Source organism: Drosophila ananassae, chromosome 2L (assembly GCF_017639315.1).
Source record: "Drosophila ananassae strain 14024-0371.13 chromosome 2L, ASM1763931v2, whole genome shotgun sequence".
Taxonomy (NCBI): Eukaryota; Metazoa; Arthropoda; class Insecta; order Diptera; family Drosophilidae; genus Drosophila; species Drosophila ananassae.
Window position 1 is genome coordinate 20,120,815 of NC_057927.1, and position 27,554 is coordinate 20,148,368.

General features: G+C 42.2%; 6 protein-coding genes and 1 long non-coding RNA gene across 8 annotated transcripts; 3 read left to right on the plus strand and 4 right to left on the minus strand.

The window, feature by feature from the left end:
- The first annotated feature begins 91 nt into the window (after positions 1 to 91).
- Positions 92 to 1,638, plus strand: LOC6501515 (26S proteasome non-ATPase regulatory subunit 13). The gene is made up of 4 exons (XM_001955365.4): positions 92 to 330; positions 385 to 498; positions 551 to 1,081; positions 1,142 to 1,638. Exons 1-4 carry the CDS (start codon positions 221 to 223, stop codon positions 1,533 to 1,535), a joined length of 1,149 nt encoding a protein of 382 aa, XP_001955401.1. The 5' UTR covers positions 92 to 220; the 3' UTR covers positions 1,536 to 1,638.
- An 8-nt stretch (positions 1,639 to 1,646) lies between these two features.
- On the minus strand, positions 1,647 to 11,455 carry LOC6499054 (glutathione-specific gamma-glutamylcyclotransferase 1). Of its 2 annotated transcripts, none has more exons than XM_014910394.3 (5): positions 11,120 to 11,455; positions 4,053 to 4,608; positions 3,199 to 3,234; positions 2,496 to 2,574; positions 1,647 to 2,438 (listed from the first exon to the last, which is right to left on the minus strand). In XM_014910394.3, the coding sequence occupies exons 2-5, from the start codon at positions 4,368 to 4,370 to the stop codon at positions 2,002 to 2,004; spliced, it is 870 nt and encodes a 289-aa protein (XP_014765880.1). In that variant the 5' UTR covers positions 4,371 to 4,608; positions 11,120 to 11,455; the 3' UTR covers positions 1,647 to 2,001. The 2 variants fall into 2 exon arrangements, with proteins under 2 accessions (XP_014765880.1, XP_014765879.1); XM_014910393.3 differs by lacking the exon at positions 11,120 to 11,455 and adding an exon at positions 4,737 to 4,874.
- Positions 11,456 to 13,955: 2,500 nt separating this feature from the next.
- LOC6501516 (myogenic-determination protein) lies at positions 13,956 to 19,861 on the plus strand. The gene is made up of 5 exons (XM_001955367.4): positions 13,956 to 14,819; positions 16,033 to 16,155; positions 16,230 to 16,304; positions 19,378 to 19,456; positions 19,518 to 19,861. The coding sequence occupies exons 1-5, from the start codon at positions 14,295 to 14,297 to the stop codon at positions 19,721 to 19,723; spliced, it is 1,008 nt and encodes a 335-aa protein (XP_001955403.2). The 5' UTR covers positions 13,956 to 14,294; the 3' UTR covers positions 19,724 to 19,861.
- Positions 19,745 to 21,172, minus strand: LOC6499053 (alpha-tocopherol transfer protein-like). Its single transcript, XM_001955368.4, has 3 exons — positions 20,836 to 21,172; positions 20,201 to 20,573; positions 19,745 to 20,135 (listed from the first exon to the last, which is right to left on the minus strand). The coding sequence occupies exons 1-3, from the start codon at positions 21,135 to 21,137 to the stop codon at positions 19,875 to 19,877; spliced, it is 936 nt and encodes a 311-aa protein (XP_001955404.1). The 5' UTR covers positions 21,138 to 21,172; the 3' UTR covers positions 19,745 to 19,874.
- A 160-nt stretch (positions 21,173 to 21,332) lies between these two features.
- On the minus strand, positions 21,333 to 22,802 carry LOC6499052 (alpha-tocopherol transfer protein-like). The gene is made up of 3 exons (XM_001955369.3): positions 22,190 to 22,802; positions 21,763 to 22,135; positions 21,333 to 21,702 (listed from the first exon to the last, which is right to left on the minus strand). The coding sequence occupies exons 1-3, from the start codon at positions 22,480 to 22,482 to the stop codon at positions 21,448 to 21,450; spliced, it is 921 nt and encodes a 306-aa protein (XP_001955405.1). The 5' UTR covers positions 22,483 to 22,802; the 3' UTR covers positions 21,333 to 21,447.
- Positions 22,803 to 23,847: 1,045 nt separating this feature from the next.
- LOC6499051 (lysosomal acid glucosylceramidase) lies at positions 23,848 to 27,294 on the minus strand. The gene is made up of 9 exons (XM_001955370.4): positions 27,201 to 27,294; positions 26,961 to 27,118; positions 26,712 to 26,871; positions 26,503 to 26,650; positions 26,124 to 26,444; positions 25,936 to 26,065; positions 25,748 to 25,861; positions 25,168 to 25,691; positions 23,848 to 24,907 (listed from the first exon to the last, which is right to left on the minus strand). The coding sequence occupies exons 1-9, from the start codon at positions 27,247 to 27,249 to the stop codon at positions 24,808 to 24,810; spliced, it is 1,704 nt and encodes a 567-aa protein (XP_001955406.1). The 5' UTR covers positions 27,250 to 27,294; the 3' UTR covers positions 23,848 to 24,807.
- On the plus strand, positions 26,119 to 26,946 carry LOC123256988. The gene is made up of 3 exons (XR_006506872.1): positions 26,119 to 26,207; positions 26,297 to 26,638; positions 26,694 to 26,946. It is a non-coding gene; the product is annotated as an uncharacterized LOC123256988 (long non-coding RNA).
- Positions 27,295 to 27,554: the final 260 nt, after the last annotated feature.

Consider the following 27,554-nt stretch of genomic DNA (forward strand, 5'->3'; position numbering starts at 1 on the left):
AAAACAATATTTTAATATGGAAACTGCATGAAAACTAAAAAAATACCAGAATACTCTACACTATGTTAGAACCAGTGCTGTTAACGCCTTTCTGTTCGGGTTCTGTCAATTTGACAGCTGCGTCGGCGATTGTGATTTGCAATTTTTGTAGTTTGGAATTATATTTTACAACAAAATCGGAATTTACTCAGGATATAGCGCAAATACCAACGCAGTTGCAATGTCCAACCCACAGGCAACAGTTACCGCATACCTGGCGGCCCAGAAGAAGACCACAAACAAGGACCTCGCCGCCGAGTGGACGCTCATCGAGGAGCTCTACAACGAAAAGTGAGATTAAACTGGCAAAAAGTTGCTAAAGCAGTACAATATTAACTTTTTCAGGTTGTGGAATGAACTGACCATCAAACTGATCACCTTTGTGCGCCACGAAACCCTCCAAGATGAGACGGCGTTGCTGCAGCTTTACCAGAACTTCCTGTCCACCTTCGAAACAAAGTGAGTCGGCGTCTCCCGATGACTCGGCAATATTAAACGTATTTTTCTTTAGAATCAATCCCTACGGCCTGATCCAGATCCTAGAGGTAGTGGTGGACAACATAAGCGATAAGAAGGAGGCCATCGACTTCCTCGAAAAGATGAAGGACAAGGTTAAGATCTGCGATGAGGCCGTTTGGTATCTGCAGGTGATGCAGGGCAACCTTTATCTCAGCCACCTCAACGACCTGAATGCTACCAAGAAAATCATCGAGGAGCTGCGCGACGTTCTCGAGGAAGCGGGTAACGTGACACCCGTTCATGGAAAGTACTACATGCTGGCATCCCAGTACTATCGCCGTGTGGGCAAGCACAGCGACTACTACCGGTGCGGTCTACAGTTCCTCGGCTGCTCGCTGGAGGACTATCCGCGTGACCAGTGGGCCCAGCAGGCCTTCTTCCTTGGATTGGCTGCCCTGCTCGGTGATGGCGTTTACAACATCGGGGAACTGCTGGCGCATCCCATTCTGGAGTCTCTGAAGGGCACCGACAATGAGTGGCTGGTGGAGCTTCTGAAGGCCTTCAATTCGGGTGACATTAACAAGTGGGTGCCCCTTCATCCATATTTGGAAATAAGTTACTTATTGATTCCTTTTTCCAACAGGTTTAATGACATGAAGAAAATCTGGTCCAAGATCCCAGATTTAGCTGCCCAGGAAGTCAAGCTGCGCCAAAAGATCTCCCTGCTGTGTCTTATGGAGATGACCTTCAAGCGATCAGCCATCGAGCGGGCAATTTCGTTCGCGGACATTGCCCAGGAAACAAAACTGCCCGCCAAGGAGGTCGAACTACTGATCATGAAGGCCCTGGCGTTGGATTTGGTGCGCGGTGAGATCGATCAAGTAGCTGGGGTAGTTAACATGTCGTGGGTGCAACCGCGCGTCCTCAACCGCAACCAGATAGCCGGCATGGCCAGCACTCTGGACACCTGGATGGGCGCCATTACAAACATGGAGAAACTGATGGAGAATCGCGCCGCCGAAATTCTCACCAATTAGTCATAGGTTTCAGTAAGAGTTTCGCTTGATCTTGATGGTCGTCTAATAATTTCCATTTGCGCGAAAGCTTTTGTATTTAATTAAAATCTAAAAAATCACACAAGTCAGTAGTTATGTTATTTTGTTTTGGCTTTAATTTAGCTCCCTGACTGTTTCAAGTATAAAAATTGTTGTATTGTGCTTACTGACTCTCTTAGTCTAGCTTAGTGGCTAAATCAGATCACTTATCGAGGATTTTCTTACGGCTGCTTACTGGCTAGCTCTAGGGTTATGTACAAATTAAAATACATCAAATTTGGCGATAGACTCCTCAGGTTCTCTAAAAAGCTAAAATGTCGATCATAAATTTGGAATTTGCTGTAGCAATAAACGCGGCTCGAATATCACTTGCTGCTGCTTTTTCGGATTCTGTTGATTCTGGAGTATGATTCTGATGGTCATTGGTGGACCACCTAAACACCAGCGATCAAATGTTGAGGCAGCGCAGCTTAGTTTCCGGCACACGGGAGGTGAACTCGAAGGACGGCGGGCGGCGGATATCTTCGTGGGAGTCGCGGCGTATCCGATCCGGATTCCGGCCCATCACAGACGAGAGAGGTATTTCGCGGCGGTAAAGCTCTTGCAGGACTAGACGCTCCAGTTGGAACAGGTGCTCATCCCACACGCCGGGAATCTCGTCGTGCATGAACATGGCCAGGCGCAACAGGTATTCAGCGTTGTGGCCACTAGGTCCCCGGCAAGAGGCAATTTGTGCGGCGATCTCCTCCACTGGAGACTCGCCCAGCCAATGACAATTCTCCGGCGTGGCCACATAGACTAGCACCTCCACGGCTTCTCCACTAAACGGTGTGTCCTGGGATGCGACACGGGGAAAGAACTTGGTATCGATGGTCGCATAGCCTCCTGATGGAATAGCTTTGTGTTAATTTCAATCACTGAAGACTCTTATTTCAGACTTACCCAGAGTGCACTCGCGTTGCTTCAGGTAATCCAGAGCCGTGCTTCCTGTTATTCTATACGCGCATCCCCAAGTTATTCCCTGTAATGAAGAATAATAATTTTAAATTTAAAAAAATTTATAAAATACCCAAACAGATGGTAAACATAAATATAAAAATAGCTCGCGCTCCCTGGGATTTGAACTCGTGCGAGTGGTTGTGCTATTCTTATCGCTTGCTGGCTCTTATAATTCCCAACCGCGAATTCATCCACTGGTAGCGTATAAATAACGTATTGAGTGAGAAGTCTTCCGTGCGCTTCGAGTTTTTCATGCTTGTCTCTCGGGGCTACAAACGAGTTCCTGGTAACTCTATGCATCGTGCCCTGGGTAAAGTCCCCGGGTCTAGGATAGAAAGTATCAAGGTGTAAAATGTGCGTTTTTGTGCGCATTCGCCTATATTTCGCGGAATCTCGCCAGGCGTAGTGATGAAGAAGGATTCGAAAGGATCCTGAATCCTTGCCGTCCGGTTGTCTGCGGAAATCTGCCAGAGTTCTTCACCTCAGATATGGACGAGTTGGTAGGACCTTTCCCCTCTAACTCCTCGGAGTGGGGGGAAGGATACCGCCTACACGGAATGGGGCTTACATTGAGAAATTTGAACAGCACATTTTTTTTACAGAACCCCCTAGACTCTTAAAGTGTAAATATTTTGCGATGACTTACCTCTTTGTCCTCAACCAGCGTTGCAACACGTCCAGGCTGCAACAAAGAATGAAAGCACATATTAGTACTCAAGTATAATTTATATATTTTCATTTATGGCGCCCACAAAGCCAGAGGGATAGGTAGCCGCCTGCACTCTCAGCCATCTGATTGTTTACTTTTTGTATATACGCCTTATGTATTTTATTTATACTTGGATCAGCGGACCTTGACTTATTCCGACATTGTTGCCTTTTGGTCGTGTAATCGGAAATGTATTCAGATTGCAGAGAGAGGGAGAGTATTGTAATAGGACTTCAGTATAGGTGTTATAACTTAGACTGGTTACTAATATTACATTATTGTAATATCCCAAAAAAAATATATAGAAATGCCTCTACAACTTCCAAACTTGAACTGGTTTCCAAACACCAAAAAGGTATGGTATGAGACCTTTCCTAAGGGGCCTGTCCTGACTCGTTATTCCGGCAAGCAAATCAACTATGTTAATTGAGACGCAATCTGTATCTTAATTGGGAGCCGCTCTATATGCTGCCTGAATGCTAATTTCACTTGTTTTGTACGAGCTGATAAGAACGGCGACAAGTAGATAACGCGTGCCAGGCCAAGTGATCATATTTGCACACACCTAAAGACCTAAAAGGCAACTGGCTGCGTTCCAGACGCGAAAACATTTATTATAAAATGATACAGTGGCAATAAAGCAATTACCAGATGGCTGCCGCTAGTTGGAAAGTAAATATCAGAGAGAAAACAGACCCAGCCCCAGACGGCGACCAGACTGATCTCTCAGATAGTACCTATGTATATCTGTTTAGAAAACCACACCCCAGTAGAGGGTTAATCAAACTCACCTTTTCTTCACAGCCCCGGTGGGTGGCATTGCCCTGCCAGAATCGGCGAACATATCCGCGAATATAGCCAGTAATACACTTGCTGTAGGTGAAGCCTGGATACCAGCACAATGATCCGTATCCGAAGACCCAACAGGCGATATCCTGCTGCCCGTTGTTGTTCGTGTCATCGTTGCCGTTGATGGGCCGGTTCTCCTGTTCGTTGTTGTCGCCGGGATTGTTGTTATCCTCGGCCGCTCCCAACTGTCCGTTGGTGAAGAGATTTTTGAAATGGGCCGGCACCTCTGTCGGCGCCCGATGTCCACTAAAGTGCGCCATTATCCTGAGCCGGCACTTTCTGCGATCAGTTTTAATAAATACTTTTTGGGGTAAAACGGAGGGAATTTTATGGTCTATCGATTGCTGGTCTAGGCCAACTGCTCCAGGTCGAGATCGGTATTCGTATCCTGTGCGCCAATATCAGTGCATGTTGGTAGCGGCTGGATCCGTTTCCTCTTAATACATTTCCCGCCAGACAACGTCTCGACCTGTCCAGCGGCGGTGCGATGGTGAGATTCTAAGGGTGAGATGGCCAAAGTAGAACGTTGTTACATAAAAATTTAATTTTTGTTTCCCTAGTTCCTAGTTCCCAGCAAGTAAAAAGTGACTGTGCTGCTTTTAGACGAATGGGAGCCCCGGGCTTACTTGTTTAGGGATTGTTGGGGGCGTGCTTGCTTAGTTTCAGTTTACGAGAGTGATGATGTGTTGGATTTCTAGTCTTGGCGAAAAAAAATTAGCGCGAATGCGACCAAATAGTTCCGCGAGCGGCCGGGAACTAAAATGCCTGAAGCGAAAACCGAAAACATTTCCAACGTCAGGCGGCTGGCGAGGAAGAGCGCCAGAGCCCGCCAGAGAAGCAAAATACAAATGCAAAAATATAAAAAATAAAAATGTAAAATAAATATTTATGACGCTCTGTCTGACTTATCTATAGCTCTGTGGCGGGGAACGAGTATTTAAATTTACCGCTCTCTCTCTCTCTCTCTCTCTCTCTTTTTAGTTTGCCCCCTCTCACTTCCACTTCCCCACCCACTGCCACTCCCACTCCCACTATCAAAGGCGAGAACTAAGCCAACATCTTTGGGGTACTGCCATGAAGGTAAAGGTGACTTGCAGACCAGCACGTTCCATAAATATAATCAAACAATTAAATAAAGTCAATTATTTATACACGTTATAAACGCTAAATAATACCCGAGATCATATAATGACCAAGCTGGAATAAAAAACCTACGCACTAAAATAAACCCTTGAACTCAAGATTCGGCCGTAAATCGAGGCATTTAATAATTATAAATATATAAATGCCTTAAATGGGGGTTTGATTAAGGATTTTATAGGAATTGATTTTGGAAATTGCCAATCACCCGCCATAAAGATTCTTATCGTATTAATATTTACCGGCCAGACAGGGAAAGTGGCTAGAAAACAAATTCAATTTACTGATATACTCAGCTCTGGCTTTTCCTTTTTGCAACTCATCCATAACTCATCCCTGCCTGGTAACAAGGTGTTGTTTAATTGTAACTATTACAGAGATTAGATCTACAACTCACTATGTGATAAGATTGTAGCTATAATAGTAGCAGCAGTGATTTATAGTTCTTTTGTCGTATAAAGTTCGAAATTAAGAGAAAATCTAGCCCATAGTCTGGGTAGTACAGGGTTTCCGAGTACAAAGTCTCAGTTTATCTGCGTACTCCTTATTTAAGTTTTATCATAAAGTATATATATATTATTATATACACATACTATGCAGAGCAAAAGCTATTTATTCGTTAGCACTGGCATATCTGGTTAGCTTTCTTAAGATCACTTAAAGAATTTTACTATTTCGCAGCCTTTCTAGGCGTAGTCCTATAGAGTACCCCAAGTTCGACCTCAAATATTTATGGTTTCTCAAATTTTACTTTCGCAAGTTCAAGGCGGGGAGAGGGACTCGTGCTTGTGGTTTATTAAATATGTGTGACCGATCTTCTCGCTGTGCTAACTACGCTCCCCAAAACGCTCCTCAAAACGAAATCATTTCAAATGGCCCACCGTACGTATACTTGATTTGGACGCTCGGACAATAGATGCTTGGCATGCGAGGCGGCTGACACCCCGTCGTATCGTGATTGGGCCCATTAAAGCGGCATGCTCGATATATGTATACTTTGTACACATTTGTTTGTATTTTTAGCTATTTTATTTCGCTCTAACATACACATAAATATATTTATTTATGCATAAACTTAAACATTTTGCACACTTTGTTTTGCTTGACGTTTTTCAAAAAATGGAAAGGGAATTCGTGTTTGAGTATTTGTGAGCATTTTGTTTTTATACTCTGTTTCTAAATACCAGTATTTTTTTGCTTCTGTTTATTTATAATTTTCTTATCTGCTTCTTCGGGAGTCGTTTTTATTTTTACATTTTGCATAAATATATTGACCCAAAAACAGGCTAGATGGTGGAAAATTTCCAAAAAAAACGAGTTCAAAAACCTTTTACGCACATCCGCACGAACACACTCTCAGATAATCGGAGGAATGCCAGGCATCCCAAATCCTCACATACCACCACACTCACGTGCCCATACGCTTTTCTTTCTGGCTTCTGGCTTGCTGGCAGTCGATTACGTATACGCAGCGTTGGCCACTGCTCGATGGCAAATGAAAAACATGCCGAACCGATAGCTACTGGCTATACTTTCTGGGTCCTTGATACTGAACTTTTTTCATTGTGAAAGTTTTTTGCCAACGGTTCAAGGTTAGCAATTTTTCTCACTTTGTTTATATAGAATTTATAGTTTTTATCGAATTCGGGGGCCAGAACGAGTGTGTTCTGGAAGATAGAGGGGCGGCTAAATCATTGAGTAGCTCAACTTTGGGGCCTGTTTTGGTAACAGGCGCCTGTCCCCTTAAATTCTGTGCTCCGTTTTCTACTCTGTATACATAACAAAAGCCTTAGGTACATTGATATCTCAGGCACATGAGTGTATGGTATGTGTGGATATGGATGTTCATACACATGTGGGCATAAAAGTAACTTGGCTGGATTGTGAGGGGGGTGGACTTAAATTCGTTAAAAGCAGCAAGGCACACGAACCATTGAAAGACACGAATGGAGAGACTTCATGGCCCAGCGGCTGGTATTCATGATTTGGGTTATAGGTTCGCTTTGGGGCTTTACGTGCAGCTGTCTAAATTACTGTCTAGCTTATCTCATTTGCCGTTCCAGCGTTTAACTTTCATCGCGCGACGACTACTGATCTCAATTGAGATAGACAGAGTGCTAAATGATTTAAATTGAGCAAACTGTCTATCGTCTATCCCACGGTTCTTGGAAAATAAAAATTGCATTAATCAAAATAATAGACACGTCGTCGAAAAAATATTATTCTCTCTTTACAATCATAACTCCAAAATAAACAATTCTAATTTAATTAAAGAGCCGCACACTCTCCTCAAGTGCAGTTTATTCTTGGAAGTTATACAATTATTTTGTTGAGAGCACTTGAGAATAAAATAATAAACTAGCCTACTTGGATTTGCGTTGATTATTAAACAATTAAAAATATATTTTATTTTATTGGACAACATTTATGGCCACCATCTCCTACGTGGCAATTAAATGTGTTCCCATCAAGATCGTCCAACGGCCTAGACCTTATGTTTTTGATAAATTGGCCAGCAGACCGACGAAAAATTCAAGTATGTAATTTACAGTCGCCCGTTATCGGCATATTATTTTGCTAATATGATAAGAGTTCGTTATGGCTGCGTCTGCGAGTGGCCTCTGATACGGGCCAGTCTGTTACCAGTCATATACCAGTGTATGAGTATACAGTGCCGCTCAACTGAATAGGTTTGACTTCTTTTTTAGACTTAGAACATAATATCTTCATAACGAGCACTCGGATTTAAACCAAATAATTTTTTTTAAGTAAAACGATCAATTCTTTATAAAATACAAAAGTTTTTTTTTTTTTGGTTTGGTTTTTATATTTTTTTTATTTTTTTTTCAAAAACATAGCTGAAAACCTACATTATTTTTGGCTCAAGTGAATAGGTTTGACCAACAAAACTATTAAAAAAAATTATTCACAGCAATATTTCATGGTACTTGGTAACTTAAAGAATAAAAGACATTATTTCTGAATTATTTAATATTTGGTATGACCCCCCCTATTCTTAATTATTCCAAACATTCGATTTGATAAGGAATCGTAATATTTTTCAATTTCACTCAGTGAAATAGTTGCCCAGGCTTTTTTAATCGCTTCAACCAGGGTTGCCGAGTCTTGAAATTGTCTTCCCCCTTCATACACTCTCCTGGATAAAAGTCCCCAAATGTTCTCGATAATATTTATGTCTGGGGAGTATGGCGGCCACTCGAGCAAGTTCACATTCTGGTCCTTAATCCACTGTTTTGTAACCCGGGCTGTATGGATGGGGGCGTTGTCTTGTTGGTACGTCCATTGAATAGGTCCAAAAATTTCGGAAAACTGGGGAAAAGCCTTTTGGAGCACAGTCTTGTAGACATTTGCATTCATCTTTGATGAAACAAACTGCAGCTCGCAAGTTCCATAAAACGATATGGCTCCCCAAACCATTACGCCTCCTGTACAGGAGTGATGACGACTCAAAAAGCATTCCTCTTTTCGCATATCGTGAAAATAATAGTTGTAGCCATCCGGTCCGTCGAGATTGAACTTTTTTTCATCGGAGAAGACCACAGCCTTCCACTCCTTGTTCCATGTCATGTGATCCCGCGCAAATCGAAGTCGCGCTTCCTTCCGTGCATCATTGAGAGGAGGTTTTTTTTTTATTTTTAATCTCTTTAAGTGTTTAGCACTCCGAATAACTCGTTTTACCGTTGCCAAACTAGCATTTACACCGCATTCATCCCTGATTTTACTGGCAGACAGGTGGGAATTCGAAGCAGTTCGAAGGATTAATCGCCTCTCTGATGCCGTCGTAGCATATTTTTTTCCTCCTATCATTTTTTTCCCGTAATCGGCTTCATTACGAAGAAAATTGCTTACCACGTTTTGACTTCGACCAATCTTCTTTGCTATTTCATTATGTTTTAGGCCAGATTCAATATAGCCTTTAATTTGACCTTTTTCAAAATCGGTTAAAGATTTTCCGCGACCCATATTAAAAAAAAATTGTAGCAATTACTTTAGATTTAAGTAAACAAAAGAAATTATATGTTTTCAATCACGCAGTCAGTCACAAAGTGAAGTCAAAGTTGTCCAACCTAATCAGATGAGCCAAAAATAGAACACACATTTAGCGAATTTCACGATGAAAGCAAAATTCTGATTTACCGTTGCATACAACCCGTTAAATTTTTGTTTTCATATTATGAGAAAACAAATGAATGTTCAAAACAAAAAAGAAAGAATGCACAAATGCCATAGGAACAAAGAGAGAAATAAAAATAGAAGAAATAATTTTCAAACCTATTCAGTTGAGCGGCACTGTATAAGATTACCCCCTCGAATCGAAAGATAAGAATTGTGAACTACAGAAAACCGGCTGATAAAAAAAGAGTTCGCTAGACAGTCCGGTTGGACAATAGCGCGAAAGGTAAACAACATTTCGCTTCTGCTCGGGCCATACACAGTTCTACACACATATCAATTAACACATCTGGCCTAATTTCTCGAGTTTATATAATGAATTCGACCGATCCATCCACCAACCCCCGGAATTTGTATTTTGCGCATTTTTATTTCCCAGCCCCCAGCAGTCGAGTCACACGTGTGGCTCTCTCATTTGGCGAATTTTCTTCTTGGCCACCCCCCAGGATGTTGATTTAAGACCAAAACCCAAAGACTATTATTAAAATCACGGTTTATATTTAACTTTATTGATGTTTGCCGAAAGCCTTTAAAAATAGTCCACATAAATAAATAGCTTGAGGAAGTTTGCTTTCCATCCGAAAGGTAAATGTTTAATTATTTAACTCCAAAGAGCTTTTTTGTTGATTTTTGTATTTGTATCTGAGAAATGATTATTTTATGACTTTTTATTAAAATTTATGCCTCTTCGGAGTGAATAAAGCACCTTGAGGCTGATTTATTTAAATGGGTTAACTGCCTGTCACGCATTCGAAAATAACCCGCCAGCAAGGGCTGCAATAAAATGTAAATAATTCGTATATTTGAGACTTTGGAATGCACCTGGCACGTGCCAAAAAATGAGTCCCGAAGTGACTCGCTGATAATGTCTAAATTAATATTTTTTTACAAAATATTACCATAATAGTTGTCATACGTAGGCGTTGGTGGGGTCGTGGGGTGACCTTGGGAATGTGACATTGCGACAAAGATGCTGGTCGCGTAAGGGCGAAGAAAGGGGGTAATCCCAGCTGTTAGAAAGTAACAAATCGATAAGAAAGACACCCTACCAAGCCCTTAACTTTTATTCTGATGGCACTTTTCGAATCTAACTCGTGAAATAGTATATAAGTATCTATAATAAAATCTAAAATAAAAATGTCTTTAGTTTCTATTTTAAGTATAGTTATTCGAAAAATATATGTATAGTATTTGAAAAACAAAACAACTATTTTCAGGGTCTGGGACAATTGCATCAACTAGTTGCATGCTCAGTGACTTGGCAATAAATTAAATTAAAGTAGACTATTAAAAGGCCTGAAAGCACGAACTAAAAAAAAAACAAAAACAAAACAAAAACAAAACAAAAACAATGTAAAATAATTTTAAATTTGTTTTGATGTACCGATAGAGAGAGCGAAAGGGGGAGAGAGAGTTTGAGAGCTTGCGCAAAGCCACAAAAAAAATCCACCAACACACACACACACACACGCACAAAAACACTGATAAGCGCGATTACAGCAACAGCAACAACATGCTGTGAGACAAGAGCAAGGTAAATAAAAGCAGAACTGCACCTGTGCGTGTGTGTATGCACGTGTTGACACTGAAAGCTCTTCTGATTGCGACTAACTTTTGGCACACTGACACACATTCTGAATGCAACAACTGGATGCAACAACAGCTACATAATTACCTGTGCATTTGTGGCAGCTTTCACAGGTAACGGTTAAATACAGTACGATCGCTTGTTTTTCGCCAACAAACCGCTTATCAGTTTCCGTTCAACTTTAGCACTACACTTTGGCTTGTTGATTGTGTTTCTCTTCCGTTTTTATCAGCATTTTCTATTCCGTTGCGACATGCTTCTTCGCAATAACAAATACAACGCGCACTTTGTATTGGAGCCTATGAAAAACAATAACAATAACAATGGCACTCGCTTTCTCGACTGAGAAGGCAGATGCGAGCACTTCACAGTGAGACGTCCGTCTTCACTGACGGCTTTAATGTAAATGCGTGAATTGCGCTGTTTTTTCCCGCTCAAATAACGCTACCAAGTCTCCCCAGTTTTGTCAGCTGCACATCCTACAGAGAAAAAAAATTATCTATATTTTTGTGTATTTATTGCTCCATTTAATTGCTCTCTCAGACAGTAGTATAAGTATAAAAAACCTAAAAATAAAAATTTCTATTACATCATTCAATTTTTAAATGTTATTCTTTTTTCTGAGTGCACTCTCACCGTTTCTCTCTGTTGTCTCTCTGCTCCAACAAAATTTCGCTGAGCGAGCATAAAAATTGTAAAAATATTTTTCATTACAAACCTGTACCGGCATACATATTTACAAACATGAGCAGAGCGAGTGATTATTTTCTGTTTTACTGACTTTTTTGAGTCAGAGTTTTAACAAAGTTTATTAAAAAACAAAGGACACAAAAACCAGTTGTGATAATAAAGCTTCAAGGATGTGGGGATGCCCTCCCAATCCCACACTCTCCCTCTCTTTGCGCATCTCTCTTACAGCTCTCTCTCACTCTTGCCATATATGCATTGGCTGACGTAATTCATACGCACCGTTGCCGCATGCAACTTGCTTTTATGAATGGAAAGCATAAAGCCCCAAGAAGCAACACCTACAACCTCAATTGCCTCCTAGCAACAGACAATTGTCTATATGAGACAATTAGTAGACATTGCTGCCTATTTGGTGGGTAATTGCTTTAATTGGAAAGTGATGTGCCCCGTGTTCGATTCCGAAGTGGCTGGCTGATGACATTGCCATCAGACCAACCTTCAATGGAGTTCGGTTCAGATACACATTTCTGTATAGTTGGGTAAAAATAAACTAAAAACACACAACTGATAGCGTCTGCACAAAGATTGCCCCAAATTGCGTCATCTAGCTTTAGGCAACTAAATTTTTAAGTTTTTTTTTAATTTAGTGGATTATTAAAAATTATCATTAAAATCATTATTTAAATCATGTGCTTACTATGTAATTCAAATAAAATATAAACACTCTGGCTATAAACATTAAGCGTACACTCTTTTGTTTTGATCTTTTTTAATATTTAACAGTAAAAACAATCAAAAATAACACAAAAATAAAAATAAGAATAAACATAAATATATAAAATTTAAATTAAGACTAAGTGATGCCAGTACATTAAAAAAAGAGCTACCAAATGTATTAAAAATGTTTGATTCTTTTCTGCATGTTTTTGTCAGGTCAAAACGTGTCCACCAGACGGCGCTTTAAATCGATGTGTAGAATTTATGTTACTTTTTCTTTGTTTCATTTGCATTTTTGAAAAAGCATTTAAAATTTTGAAAAATAATATGCAAAGGGAGTCTTCTCCCTGGGAAAATGAGTCCTCCTTCAATGTTAAATTTCACCATAATTAAAGAAAATATTTGGAAAACAGACCAAAAATAATATGACATGTTCATCAAAGATTTTTGAAAAATTTTTATTATTTTTAATAACTTTAAACGTAATTTGTGATAAAAATACTTCATACTCCAATTTTTTGTCGACTTTCGTCCCGATTTTTGTCCTGCTTAGCATCTGGAATAAGCAGAAGTACAAGGATGTATAATTCTTAAGTGTTTAATGATAAGGAGGTTTTACAAGGAAGGGTGCCATTTCCTTGGAACTTAAACGCATACCTGGTTCCTGGCGTACTTGGCTGCCTAATTTCCAAGTGTCTACTAAATATCAGGCCCATGGAAAGCGAGACAGGCGTCAATTATTAAATTTACAATTGGGATTATCGTGTGGCACAACAAATAGGCTCCGCCACCAAAATACCATCAGACCGAATCAAAACAAAACATCCATCAAAGTACGAAGAGAAAACAAAAGTGAGGAAAGCGCCGCCAGAAAATCAAAATAAAATGGAAAGCAGGGAATGGAAAAATTAAAATGGGAAATGTTCGGTGAAAAACCACGGGCCTAAGACAAAAGATTTACAATATCGTTGGGGAAGATTTAAAGGTGATTTCCAAAGATATATATTGTGCTTGAGCAGCGATAAATAAACGGCCACTTTTTGACTATTTTTATTTTTTTTTGTTTTTGGTGGTCTCTCTTATTTTATTTTTTTGCTCAATTTGATCTTGAGGAGTGGATGGTTGGGTGGTTGGGGGAAATTGGGTGCCAGAGACAATTGGTGGGTGGGTTGGGCTATACAAATCCCCACTAAAAGTGTCACATTAACGAATTGTTCTGCTTCCCCTCACTCAGTTAATTTATGCCCAGCACTAATCGCTAGGCAGGTAGGATCGAATTTATTTGATTCCTCTCCGGCAATAAATAAGCGAAAATAAGCCTTTCACAAACATGATTTTCATTGAGCGGAAAATCCGCATGGCGACTCGTAAATACTTAACAGCAAACGGGAGGCGTGGCCAGCGACAACGTCCTTCTGCCTTAGGAACCCGCCAATGTTGTCTAATGGCGGTGCGGATTTAAAAATAACATTTTCGAAAACCACTCGAGAGTACGGACCCCATTAGCCACTCAAAAAGCAGCACGATCGGAGCGGATCGGTGATCGGTGAGCACACATCTGGGGGCCCCCGAGTAGGATCCGTTCTTGAAGTGCTCATCTCCGGCAGTGTCACCAAATGTGTTGCGTTTGCAGCGGATGTCGGTTCGTAGGCTCAGCGACTCGGAAATCGGAAATCGATCTGAATCAAAGTCGGGAGTTACTATAAAAAAACTTGATTTAATCGATCGTTAAGAAAATCGTATTATAAAGTGTTCTAAAAGTAATATAGTTTTTAAAATACCTGCAAGGTTTTGAAGAAATATATATTTTTGAAAACCTTTCAAAACATAAAGTGCAAAGCAAACCAAAGTGAAAATGACCAAATATAATAGTGTCTCAAGTGAAATGCCTGCCGCACACCACATCAAGCAGGAGTACAACAACAGCTACCAGCAGCAATCTCATCCAGGATACGGATATCACAACTATCACCTTCAATCGCATCCCCAGTCCCTGCATCCCAGCCAGAATCCCCAACAGACACTGCAGAACTTCTTCAGCCGTTTCAATGCCGTCGGAGATGCAGGAGCTAATGGCTCTGCGTCTCTTTCCGCCACAGGATCTGCCTCATCTTGCAACTTCAGCCACGGGAATCATCCGCCGGAGATGGACAAGCAAATGACAATGAATATGACGCCATCGCCTATTTACACCACCGATTACGATGACGAGAACAGCAGTCTCAGTTCCGAGGAGCATGTCCTGGCACCGCTCGTCTGCGCCTCGGCCCAATCCTCCCGACCCTGTCTCACCTGGGCCTGCAAGGCGTGCAAGAAGAAGAGTGTCACCGTGGACCGACGGAAGGCGGCTACCATGAGAGAACGCCGGAGACTGAGAAAGGTGAGAGTTCATCATACTTTCGGAACAAGGATAAGGATTTAGAGAAGCATTCCGTCTCTTCCTATATATTTTGTTAAAATTTAGAAAATATTTAACTCAGGCTTTAATTCTCTTTTACGAAGTTATTAATTTCCTTTTTAATAACTCCTAACTATTCATTTTTGAAAAATTAAAAAAATAACATATTTTTAATATGGCAAACCTGTTTCTTCTTCATAAAGTTTATAGAAAACTAATAATGTATTATTTGTCTAAATATTTAATTAGAATATAGTAGAAATTAAAATACAGAAAATATAAATAAATATTTTAATATTTCCTTCATAAATTTGACAAGGATTAGAAAAATAAATAGAAAAACTAAATAGAAAAACTAAATAGAAAAATTGAATAGATAAAATAGAAAAGAAATATTTAGGACAGGTTTGGCTCCATAAATGATTATTTACAAACAACATCCTGAAAGACAATCTAAAAATGTTCGTTGATTACCAATATACCTTAATTCAAGATCATGACTTGCTTATCTTGCTTTAAGTGATTATTTTAAAGAAAAACAAAGATCCATTGTAAAAACTTAGTCCTTTAAAGATAATGCTATAAAGAAAAAGATAATACACCTATTTGTAATTATCTTCATCACAACTATTATTGTCAGAAACTTAAAATAGATAACTCTAATCTTGGAAAATTTCATGCTGTTAATGGGGAGATACTTTGTTGCAATATCAGCAGAACAGCCCCGCCGCACAAATTAACACATTGGCACTTGCCACCAGGAACCTCCCACCACCAGGAAGGATCTTGTGCCATAAAGAACTGAAGGGGAAACCACCCAACAAGCATAAAACATAAAGATTTGCCAAGACCAAGAGTTAAACAGCGGCATTTATGAGTTCGACAATCGTAAAAGTTTTGGATGAACCACACGTATTTATAGCTCCACATGGAGACATTAACGGGGCGGTGCAGGAAGGGAGAGTCCGGAGCGAAAGGGGGCTCTAACACTTGGAGGTGTCATAAAGAGACAGACGACAGACGAACGGTTTAATTGTTGAAAATTTTATGCTCTATTTAGTTTAAAATATGTTTTATTAAAGAGCCACTTAAAGAGGAACACGCCTGTGGGGCTGTGTGTTTTTACGATGCGCCTAATGGATATCCATGATTTCAACGATCGCTATTAATTGATGTATCTTTCTATACATTCTAGGTTAACGAGGCCTTTGAGATTCTGAAGCGACGCACATCGTCCAATCCCAACCAGCGCCTGCCCAAGGTCGAAATCTTGCGCAATGCCATCGAGTACATTGAGAGCCTGGAGGATCTCCTTCAGGTATGTTCAATTATATCCCCCAATTCATTCTAGTCTATATATTAGATTGTCATACTGATTTTGTGGCTTTGTAGGAATCCACGCCCACTCGCGACACCGACAACCTGGCGCCGAGTTTAAGCGGCAAAAGCTGCCAGTCCGATTATCTGGTAAGTTTTTCACTGAACGCCAATTAATATTTAGAGTTTGAGGGCCGGGGAGCTCGTTCCGCAATTATTTTCTCGTAAAATTCTCATGCATGAGCAACGCTTTCATACATTTTTCTTTGGCGACGCGCACATTCATCAAAATCTCAGGGTCTGGCCGCTTTCTGGTCGAAACATGAAAATAGAATATATACGGGGCGGACATCGGTGGCATCGGCAGAAGAAGATCCCCAAACGTGGCTCCCATCCCATCCGATATCTAAGTATTGCTGTTGTATCTACTGACCAGAATTTATGCCTTCGCTGACGTGCGACTTAATAAGCTACCGAGCACCCATTCAAGAAACTGAAATCCTCCTCCTGAGATTCCCCCGGTTACGGTGCATATCAAGAATTATGAATTATGGGGGAGTTGGAGGAGTCTTGCCTCCATCTGGCCAAGAAAGCATATCCCCAAAAAACGAGGACAAATATTTTGGAAATTTATGCAGTCTGAGAAAGGGTCGTTGCCTGCATTTAGTGGAGTGCAATAAATAAATTTTCTTTTTATAAGGCCTCCCCTTTTTGGCTATAAATGTAAATGGAAATCGTGTTGTAAATTAATTACAACAAATTCGTTTGCCGGAGGAGGGGTCAGTCTCCTTTTCGGTAGTGCCCGATTTTCCATGTTCGGGGGGATTGAAGCGATCGCTTTTCTGTTTCATAATAGTTTCCCGTTCGCCGGGTGGGGAAACAAAAAGAAAATGTGTCAGTTGACAAATTGCACAGGAAAAACATGACAAGATCTTGGGGTGTTCTGTTGCTTCGAAAGGTGTTGCAAGACATGGCTCTAAGTGGGACGAGACGGCGGGCCGGGGGGCCTGACAGGCCAACAAATTGTGAACAATTATGCAAACATTTTTGCCATCTTCATACATATGGCGAATGGGGGATACGATCCCAAAGCCCCCCACTCTCTTGCCGGTCTGTGGTGAATAATTTCCATGCAGTTTGTTGAAGTTTTTCGCATTTTTAATGTACAAATTTGTTAATTTACCATAAAACTTTGCATATTTGTTTGCTGCAAGTACAGCAGTGGTGTACCAGTGGTCCCCTCCTCCACATTGGCAGATATTAATGTGCGGCCATAGTTTGATTAAAAACTGGCATCCCGCCAAACGTGCAGACATTCAAATGCATCTCAGACCCTGGCAATCCATCCATCTTATCCCGTATCCATCCATTCATTTTCTCGCTTCTTTGGAGCTTGTGTATTTATAAATCTCAACTGTTGATATCCCCGCATCACAGATTTAAGTGGAAGGCTCTCCTTTTGAACAGTTTTTCAGTCTTCAATGTGGTCTATAATTTGTTGATTATTCCTCGAAAACGATCATACCTCTTATCGCTGCCAATAAACGTTCCCACTCAAGCCATTTGGCGTCTCGCGTGGCTGCAATCAAAAAATGCCAAACCGTCTATCAGGTGAATATCAGCTTACCGGGAACACTAATCATTAAACGTCAAACTCCATGTGACTCATATAAAGATGCGGGTATCTCGGGTGCAAAACAACCCATTGATAAATGTACTCAGGTGTGACTCAGGTACTCAAAGGGTTCCCTTCAAATAAATTTATTACGACACTGGAATACTTATACATATAAGTTCATGGATAGATATGCTTTCTTATCATTGTTTGGCGTTTAAAGCTCAACCATTTATTGCTATTGATAGTAAAATTTCTGTTGAACTAAAAGTCGGTACATTATTTGGAAAAAAGAATTAAGGTTCTTGGGCCAAGGTACTTTTTCTTCCTAAATCTATAAATAGTATTTACATCATTTGGTTCGAAATATTCCAAAAAATTGTACCCAATATAACCTTGCCAACTTTGGCTAGAATTTGTAATATTTTCCCGCACGGATTTTCAGGGATTATCAAAAGTGACCGCCTCGTACATGAGAACATGGCAATATTTCCAAAGAGGGTTTAGGCCATCATATGCATATTTCATGGGAAAAATTCATGTGGCTTGCTCTTAACAAATCGCATAATGCCGCATATCCGTTACATGCGACGACTCAGATCGGTGGCAAGTAGAAAATAAAATAAAACTTCTAAGGGGAACGCGCCAAAAAGCGGCTTATGATCTTTACGCAACCCATGGGGACAGAGACGACGACGAAATGCTCAAGTGATAAGGGGCATTTCATTCAGATACAAAAACGCATGATATATGCCCGGGATGCCCGGGGAGAGAAAAAAAAAATGAAATACACCGAAATTCCATATAATAATGCCCGAGAAAAAGATACAGATACAGATGCAGATGCAGATACAGATACAAGTTGTCGCATATCGAGCGCATGCTGTCACTAAACGCTTGAAAATGATAAATCGCTTTATAAAAGTGCAGTGTGAGTTCTTGTGTTCCCGTTCAGCTTAGTTCAGTTCACTTGGGTTGGGTTGAATGTTGTTCTGTTTGTTCGGCCTCCTCGTACTTTGTTGTTCTCTAAAATGTATAAATAAACACACTATGAATTGCTCTGTATTTGTTTTTTGGTTTTTCCCCCGCCGATCCTTGCAGACGAAGTGACGGCATTGCTTTAGAGGGAAACCCACCCAGAAGTGGCAATTATAATTTGCTTAGCATCGGCGTTAAAGCAAATTTTTCTAATGAAATCTCGAGCGCATCTCCGTCTCCGGATGCCTTGTCGTCTGCGTATGCCCAGCAAAAATATTGCATCAAATTAATTTAATTGCTAATAAGTGTGTGCATCACAGAGCAGTATACAATGCCCCAACAGACAATGCAACACTGCCAGCCACTTCTGGTTCAATGCATTTTAATTGGCCTGTGGAATCTTTTACTTGCTCCGTGCCCCGCCACGGTGGCTGACATAAATTTTGGCTTAATCTCGTCATTAGACTGCATTTTGTATGGCATTTGTTGGCCAAAATGACAGGCCCCGGAAAGCTAGAGAGCCGTTTTGACGTTGTCATTTCGGCCGGCGACACATTTCTGTAATTTATCGTTTTCCCAATTTCATTGGAGGCCAACTAAAAGTTTCCACTTTTTTTCGTTATTTTACAGAGCTCATATGCCGGGGCCTATCTCGAGGATAAACTCAATTTCTACAACAAGCATATGGAGAAGTATGGACAGTTTGCAGGTGAGTGATTACAAAAATAATACTATTCTATTCAATAATACCATCGCTTCACGCTTTTCAGGAGACTTTGATGGAAATGCCAATGGCTCCAGCTTGGACTGCCTCAACCTCATTGTCCAGAGCATTAACAAGAGCACAACGAGTCCTATTCAGAACAAGACCATGCCCACATCCGCAGATTCAAAAACGCCGCCTCCAGCTTCAGGATCTGCTGCCACGGGACCCACATCTCTGAACTCCAACTTCAAGCGAAAATGCAGCACTTAGGTCTTCAGAAAATGTTCCCAATTAGAAAATTGTAATGATATATTGTTTAAGAGGATACACGAGATACCCAGTGACCCGTAATAGGCCTTAAATTATTTTTATAGCATTAGCACTTAATTAAATGGTAATCCAAACGAATAGAGTCTTTGATTTAGTCCAGCTCCAGTTGGCGGAAGGATCCACTCATTCCGTCCAGTTCTCCGTTGGCCCAGGCACTGGCCAATCCCACTCGAAGCTTCTCATTGGTTCCGTGCTGGGAGTCCTTTGCCAGATAGTCCTTGTACTCCTGCAGCTTTTGGCGCCAAAAATCGATGGCCTCCGCCTGGTAGCCATTGGTGCCTCCATACTCGATAGTCATGGCGTCTCTGGGCAGATGATCGTACAGCTCCTCTGATTTTTTGTGAATCACAAACTTGGGGGAAAATATATTTATATTTTTATTAAAGTGTCTAACAAGTTTAAAATAAAAAGACTTACCTTAAATGGCAGCTTCGAGGGCAAGAACTTGGTCACAAAATTGAATATACTTTGGCCTTCTTTCCGCATATTGATTATATGAATCTCCACAAATTTTAACGGCAGACACTGCTCCACCAAGGCGAATGACTTCTTCAGCAGGAAAGGATCGTACTGCATCATTTGCTCCATGGTCACATCCCGGCAATCAACCACCCAGATCAGACCGGAAATAGAGGCATTGTCGCACTCCAAAGCCAGAATTTCCAGCAATATGAACACTAATTTGAAGGCCTCACGGGGACTGGACTTCTTGGGATCAATATTCCGGAACTGGGATATGATCACCCTCGCTCCTTGGGGACTTACAGGTCGTGAGGGTATCACATGAATGCTGTAGATGAAATTTTGAGTTCGAAATTATTGTTAGCTCACTTCATATAAAACTTGTAGGACGCCAAAACCTATGATTATTCAGCAAATTTCTGTCTAGCAGAATTCATTATTTTTGGTAGTTAGCCCGATAAACTGGTACACAAAATTCTTGCGTACTTTTGACAGCACTGATAAGACAAGAGAATTTAAATTGATATCCGGAAGCACAAAGCACTGTCATCATATGAAACTAAGTTGATTTAATTGGAGGCGAAACCCACCTTCTCTGGAGCTGGGCCAGCAGGGCGTCGTCCACCTGCCTTGATCCCAAGACCTCGGGGAACACGGCACGGAGGGAGTAGTAGTTGTCGAAACGTCTCTTGGCCTCCTCCTGGCTGAAGCGACAGCGTCGCAGGAAGGCCAGGATCAACCGCTCATCGGTGGGAGCCTTGAGATGGGGGGACTTGGTAATCCATGTCTGGATGGCGGCTACAATCTCCGCCCGCTGGGCCTGCTCCTCGTTGCATTCGGATTTGGCCAAAGCGGCCAGTTGGGGGTCGAGAGGTCTCAGTTTAGTCGCCATTCCGGCGGTGGTTCAAATGCTAACTGAATGCCGGAGTCCCTGACGCACCGCCGAAGTTGACGCTTTAGGTGCGGTGGCACTATCTAATCAGCCCAACACCTTGTAAACCAGCAAGCCGAAACCCGAAACACAAACCCGACGGCAACCAGATACATAGATAGATAGATACAAATACACGAGTGCATAAATTGCCGATACGCGAGCGTTATCTTTAATTGATCGACTTTACAGCAGTGCTTGGAATGTTTATGTGGGGATATAAAAACAAATGGGGCAACAGAGTGTATCATATTTGCATTTACTTCCGGGTTTAGTCCCAGTTGAGCCTGCGGAAGGATCCGCTGGCACCGAACTCCGCCTCGTAGATGGCTATCTCTCCCTGGCGGAGTTCCTCAATCGTCCCATAGTTACAGTCCTGCTCGAAGTATCCTCTATAGCTGTTCAACAGGTCCTCCATGTAGGCGATGCACTCACCGATGTGGCCATTGGTGCCACCATACTCCTCCGGCAGTGAGTCCTTTCCAATGTGCTCTATCAACTCCTCGGTGTTCTTAAGGACTCTTATCTGAAACAAGGGTTAAAGATTTAAGATAAATTACTTCACAGATTAAATAGAAATACCCACCGGATGATCGACTTGCATGCTCAGCAAATTGTATAGAAACATGATGGTACCCTGTATATCCTTGGGCATATTGATAATATACATTTCCTTGACCTTTAGGGGACTGCAGGCGTAGAGCCAGTTCCACCACTTGCGGAAGAGCACACGATCGAAACGGCGCATCTTGTCCGAATTAACTCCCTCCAGGTCGATAATCTCACAAATTCCCGCCAAGGAGGCATAGTCGTTTTCCAGGGAAATCACCTCCATGGCCATTGAGGAGAAGTGGTAGATCTCGCGCAGCATGTACAGATTGGGGTCGAAATGGCCGAAACGGGCGATAAACATGGCCGTGCGACTGTCGCCCTTGGGCATGTCAGGATATAGGCAGACTCTGGAAGAGGGCTAGGCCTTAAATTACTTCGATAGAAAGTTAAAAGGATCTCACCCCAAGCGATTGATGTCCAGCAATCGTTGCGTCACACATCGGTTGTTCATTATCTCCGGAAAGAGGTTGTAGTGCGTGAAATACCTATCTATCCGACGCTTGGTCTCCTCCAGACTATATCGACACCTTCGCAGGAAGGAAATCAGGAAGTCGACATCCGTGCGGGCGCGCAGATGCGGCTGCTGGCGTATCCAGACGCGCAGGATGATGATGTCCTGCTGGATGCGGTCGGGCGTCTCGTTGACCTCCTTTTCGGCCAACTTGGCCAGAGTCGGCGATAGCGGACGTCGCATTTTGGTGGCAGCTACGCGGTGTTTGATCGCCCGGAATCAATGATAGTTGGCCAATTTACCTATTTCTCTCCCGATTTGGACCTGTGGGTGGGCCATAATCTAATCTTATCGTTCTGGGGAATCGCATTGGGTGAAATATTCAAACACACACACGATTCCAGTTTGGTATCTACACTCTTTTCCAGCTTGCACTTTTCTTCATCTCTGGGACTCGGGCTGGGACTGGGATTAGGATTGGGGTTTTGGGATGGAAACATGGCACTATGGGACATAAACAGGGCCAGCTCAGTAATAGCTAACATCCGGCGCCTGTCTGCACAAGTCACTTAAGTGCCCTTCTTTAGTACATTTGGGAAATGGAAGCAACTACACTGAGAGTAATCTAACGTCTCTGGCTTGCTTTCTAGCTAAATAGCTAATAGATCTCTTCAAAAGCCTAATATGTTTCCCTCAGTGTTCTGGGCTTCGTCTGTAATGTGATCTGCGTTTAATGCCCGAAATAAATCTATCGCTAAATAGTATCCACTTTGCTGTGTTGTGAGCATTCAATTTGAGTGGCTGTCAGAAGGCATTACACCGACAAGCGACAAGCGAGAATCGGAGAAGCGGAGATCCCGGATCCCAGATCCCGGACTGCTCTTCAAATTGACGTGGAACACCTACGGCCTACGGCATACGGCATTCGGCCTACGGCAAATTGCTGTGACATGACGCTGTCAGCTGCTGACAAGCCAGGAAACGGATCAGCTTGCCACTGGAATGACTGCTCCTCCGACATCTCCCACTACTCCTCCTTCCAATAACTCATAACACATTATGACCATGGGACTTCTGGGAGTGCAGAGGGACTGCTGGGTCTCCGCTTTGATCTTGATGATGACAGTGCAGCGCGTGTAAATTCCCTTCGCAGCCTTCGCGCTCATTTCTCATGACACAAACATATCGTTGCCATATTAATAATGAGGCTCATTAACAGTTTTGCCGCACTGCCACCACCACCACCACCACTGCCACATCCTACTACTCTCAACACTCAACACATTGCCCGATGTTGGCACTTTCTCGGACGGATCTTTTGGGGCAAAGGGTTGGGGGCGGTGTTGCTATGCAATTGACACGCTCATTGCTGATAAGTGTATTTTGTTGTAAGCACTTGAGATATGCTCCCGAACCCTTGGAATGCATAGTGCCAGCATTCATGCCCCAGAGAAGATGGATGCTTCGGCCATAAAAAACGGCTGGGACTCTTACCAAGAGCGGGTTACTAATGAGATCGTTAGTTGGTTACTCTGGGGAAAATACTTAAATGAAACTTTATTTAGGGACTCCTTTTTGGAAAATGTATAAATGAAAATCAGTTTATGGTTAACTTAATCATTTTCTTTATTAGAAAAATGGGTTTCTAGAACAAACTATGTAACTACAACGATTAAATTGTTAAAAGCTAACTACCATAAATTATATTCGAGTAAGACCACTTTTTGGGCAAGGATAGAAGGAAGTTTAGATAACTAAATTTAAAATTAACAATGTGTATTACTCTTAAGCCAAGTTATATATATTTTTTTTTGATTATTGTATGGTTTTTTATATATGTACTTTAATAAAAGACAGCGCATCACCGCAGTAGAAGTGGCCGCAACCACTAGTCATATGGATTTATAAACGTTTCATGTTTTAATTTATAGTCTTACATAAAACGCCCCATTTTGTGCGCCAAGTGCGGCAAGGAGCCGCGGGAAATGGGACAGGGAAATGGGGAAAATGCATTTGCTTGGCGCTCAATTGACAATCATATTTATAGAGCATATTGAACAAATAGACTACGGCTAGCCCAGAGATAATATTCAGGCGAGAGATGTTTTTCGGTTGGCCGTCGTTACCGCTCGACTGGCAGTTGTCACTCAACTTGATCCGAGATATGTTCCTACTTCGTATACTACATAGTACATGCCGGTCGTTTGTACTACGCCGTCCGTCCCCTCTGGATCTCGAGAATAAGTAAGGCATTAAACGGCAAATGAAATTTCATTGTAAACAGACGCGTTCCGGCAAATTGAGCAGCTTAGACAAATTTCCGCTGGGATACTCCAAGTATCTATATCTGTATCTATATCTGACTCTCTATCTGTAGCGTTACATCCTTAAATTTCCATCCTGTTGAGGGCAATTTATTGGCTTCCGTTTTACTTTTGTTGTCTTGTTGTCACTTGAGCCTCAATTGGTCCTTTGGGCAGAGGATATGAAAGTATACGGATACGGCAGCTGGACCCTTTGGCTTACTTTAACTATAACTACATATATCTGTATATTCCAGGAACCAGATCACTTGTAGAGCACCGTGTGCCAGGATCGCGGCGGCAGGCGTAGGTTGATTGCCCCACGTTGGCTATCATTGAGGGCCACCTCCACCGGCAGATTTTGCCTGAAAGATTTCAGAAGACGGAGCTCCCATTAGAGGCATTCATAAAACGAATCGTTGTCGGCAATTAAGTTGACGCACTTAAGCGGCACCATCGCAGATGCAAACCAAAATAGCAACTGAAGCACTTGAAAAATATTGCTTCACTTTACTTGAAATGTGACTAGTAACACTAGTGATCCACTTAATATATAGCGTGAAAAATGCTTGGCTTAGACGGAAGGAACAAAAATATAAATATTATTTTTCCCCAGTGCACTTACCCATTGTAGATAATCAACGCCACACTGCCGTCTGGGCGCTGGAAGCCCACCACACTCAGCTGGGTAAAGAGATTGGTCTGATTCTCCAGTATCGTCTCGATGCGCACCGATTCCTCTGGCAGAAACTTGGAGAAGTGCCCTATGGCATAGTAAATCGGCTGTTTATAAAACTCATTTCGACTGGAGGCATTCACAATAATAGGAGCGTCTACAAAGTTGTTGATATAGTTGGGCCCGCCCTGTTCATCCAGCACCAAGTTCCAGTCCAGCCAGCCATTGAAGTTGTAGCGAAAATCCTGGGTATAGGCCCTCATATAGCTCTCGCCCCGCTGCCAGCTGCCCAGTTCCGGGCCATGGGTCTGCCAGGGCTTATCCCCGATGCAGGACTCTGTGTTCAGGAGCATTTTGTCTGGCATTTCCGTGTGGGCCTGCTCGATAGTTTGCGGTCCAATTAGTTCGTCCCAGTACCAGTGGACAGCCAGGCCGTCCAAATAGGAAAGGGAATTGCCCCGTGAAGATCGCATCTGGAAATTTAGAAGGTATTTGTAGAAAAATATGAGAGCTTCTTGGGAAATGGCACCTTTCTGAACCACGAGGGATAGGTGTAGCGCTGGTCGTCATTGCCAAAAATGAGCACTTGGCTGTGCGCCGAGTTCCTGATGGTCGGGCCCAGATTGTCGTTCAGCCAAATAGCCTGGCCAAAAATGAAATGTGCATAGAGATGCTTAATAGCCAGAATCGTGATCGAACGGCTGTCACGGCTCATACCTGCTGCCAGGGCGTCCAGCCCATGCTCATGAAATGCACAAAGAAGAATCCGATGACGCCGTTTAGCGGCTCATTGCCAGTGGATATGGCCCAAATCGGCATATTCTTGGCCTGCATGAGTTCGAGAAATCTGCCATAAATAAATAGATTCTATAAGAACTAGTCTACATTCCCATTACAGCACTCACTTGAGGTGGTAGTTGGCCCAGGTCTGGTAATATTCAGAGCGTAGGGTCCCGAATCCTGTCCAGCGCTCGTTGCTCTTCATCCAGGTCGGTGCACTCCATGCCGCAGCCATTATTTTCAGCTCGTCCATCTTGGCCACGGTTTTAAGGCGTTTCATCTGTTCAATTTTCTGCAGATCCCTCGGATCCAGAGCTGTAAAGTTACTCAGTTTCTTGTCGTTTCGAGGTAGCTCGTTGTAGGCCCAAGGCTCCAGATCAAAGTCACAGCCACCGATTGACATGCGGATGGTATTATAGGCTATGCCATCTGGATGAAAATAGGATCTGTCAAGGAGTTAGAGTTTAGTTTATTTTTAAGAATCAATGTTAGATTGCTGCTCACTTGTAGATGTGATCCTGGAGCTCTGTGGGCAGTTTCTTCAGCAAATGGGAGACAGTGCCCGTGAAGGCTCCCCCAAAAACAGACACATTCTGAAACCGCTTCTCCCTCTTCACAGAAATTCGTACGGTGCTCACAGGTGAGTTGATGACTGAAATAGTAAGATATAAATTTTAATTTTAAATTCCATTTAGTTTTAGTCAATTAGTTACAAAGCCGTTGCGAAATATTGCTCAACTGTAGCCAGGCTCTGTTTTCGTCCACAACTATGGCATCGGCCTTAAAGTTCTCATCAGTGAACGGTTGGTCCTCCACTACTATGGGCTTTCCAGAAGATAAATCTCCCACCGTTTGTTTAAAGCGCAAGCCATCCTTTATATAATTTAATTTAGTATTATAATATTGTACTGAAGTATTATACAATCGCCCGCAATTGTGGCCAGATAATCCAGCTGACTCACCTTGCTAGAGCTAATCACCACAATTTTGGAATTATCAGTGAGCTCGGGCTGCCCCAAGTAATCGCAATAGGTGCTGTTGCAAACACACACACTTCCATGGCTGGTTTCCCGCAGATTACACGGTATCTCTACCTGTATCTCTTGCGATGCCCCCACACCTGCAAATAAAATCGAATAAATACGAATATTTTGTAGGTCAAATGACTAGGTAGCCGGCAGATAATATTGTTTCCCACTCACCTGCAATCAATGCAAAAAGAAAGCACTGCAAAATTTCTTTAAATTTCATGTCTTTTGGACTGGAGTGCACCGGCAACGACACTTTCAGATCGAAGGCCCGTCCAAAACTGAGCTCGAACCGGAGCTGAATCGGGGTTTTCACTCTCCGGATCGCAAGCGGTTCTCTAATCAACTGAATTTCGCTCAAATTTGCCTTATAGCTCTGCCTGTTTATGTTTTTCGAGTGCCACTTGACCCAGGGCCCAGTTTGCCGCTGATTTGATAAAGCCACTGAGCCGGCAGACGTCGACGTTCCCACTTGGAAATCGGATCACGCAATCGGAAAGTAAAAGTTATGCAAAGTCAGTGGCGGAG

Coding starts and splice junctions, on each gene's coding strand:
- LOC6501516 (XM_001955367.4), top strand. CDS start 14,295: ATGACCAAATATAATAGTGTCTCAAGTGAAATGCCTGCCGCACACCAC. Junction 16,156..16,229: donor GCCTGGAGGATCTCCTTCAG/GTATGTTCAATT, acceptor GTGGCTTTGTAG/GAATCCACGCCCACTCGCGA. Junction 19,457..19,517: donor GAAGTATGGACAGTTTGCAG/GTGAGTGATTAC, acceptor CACGCTTTTCAG/GAGACTTTGATGGAAATGCC.
- LOC6499051 (XM_001955370.4), bottom strand. CDS start 27,249: ATGAAATTTAAAGAAATTTTGCAGTGCTTTCTTTTTGCATTGATTGCA. Junction 26,872..26,960: donor TGGTGATTAGCTCTAGCAAG/GTGAGTCAGCTG, acceptor AATTATATAAAG/GATGGCTTGCGCTTTAAACA. Junction 24,908..25,167: donor GCGTTGATTATCTACAATGG/GTAAGTGCACTG, acceptor GAAATCTTTCAG/GCAAAATCTGCCGGTGGAGG.
- LOC6499054 (XM_014910394.3), bottom strand. CDS start 4,370: ATGGCGCACTTTAGTGGACATCGGGCGCCGACAGAGGTGCCGGCCCAT. Junction 3,235..4,052: donor ACCGGGGCTGTGAAGAAAAG/GTGAGTTTGATT, acceptor TCTTTGTTGCAG/CCTGGACGTGTTGCAACGCT. Junction 2,439..2,495: donor GCAACGCGAGTGCACTCTGG/GTAAGTCTGAAA, acceptor CTATTCCATCAG/GAGGCTATGCGACCATCGAT.
- LOC6501515 (XM_001955365.4), top strand. CDS start 221: ATGTCCAACCCACAGGCAACAGTTACCGCATACCTGGCGGCCCAGAAG. Junction 331..384: donor GAGGAGCTCTACAACGAAAA/GTGAGATTAAAC, acceptor TAACTTTTTCAG/GTTGTGGAATGAACTGACCA. Junction 499..550: donor CTGTCCACCTTCGAAACAAA/GTGAGTCGGCGT, acceptor ATTTTTCTTTAG/AATCAATCCCTACGGCCTGA.
- LOC6499053 (XM_001955368.4), bottom strand. CDS start 21,137: ATGGCGACTAAACTGAGACCTCTCGACCCCCAACTGGCCGCTTTGGCC. Junction 20,574..20,835: donor CTGGCCCAGCTCCAGAGAAG/GTGGGTTTCGCC, acceptor TTTCATCTACAG/CATTCATGTGATACCCTCAC. Junction 20,136..20,200: donor CCTCGAAGCTGCCATTTAAG/GTAAGTCTTTTT, acceptor TTTTCCCCCAAG/TTTGTGATTCACAAAAAATC.
- LOC6499052 (XM_001955369.3), bottom strand. CDS start 22,482: ATGCGACGTCCGCTATCGCCGACTCTGGCCAAGTTGGCCGAAAAGGAG. Junction 22,136..22,189: donor CTGGACATCAATCGCTTGGG/GTGAGATCCTTT, acceptor GCCCTCTTCCAG/AGTCTGCCTATATCCTGACA. Junction 21,703..21,762: donor GCATGCAAGTCGATCATCCG/GTGGGTATTTCT, acceptor CCCTTGTTTCAG/ATAAGAGTCCTTAAGAACAC.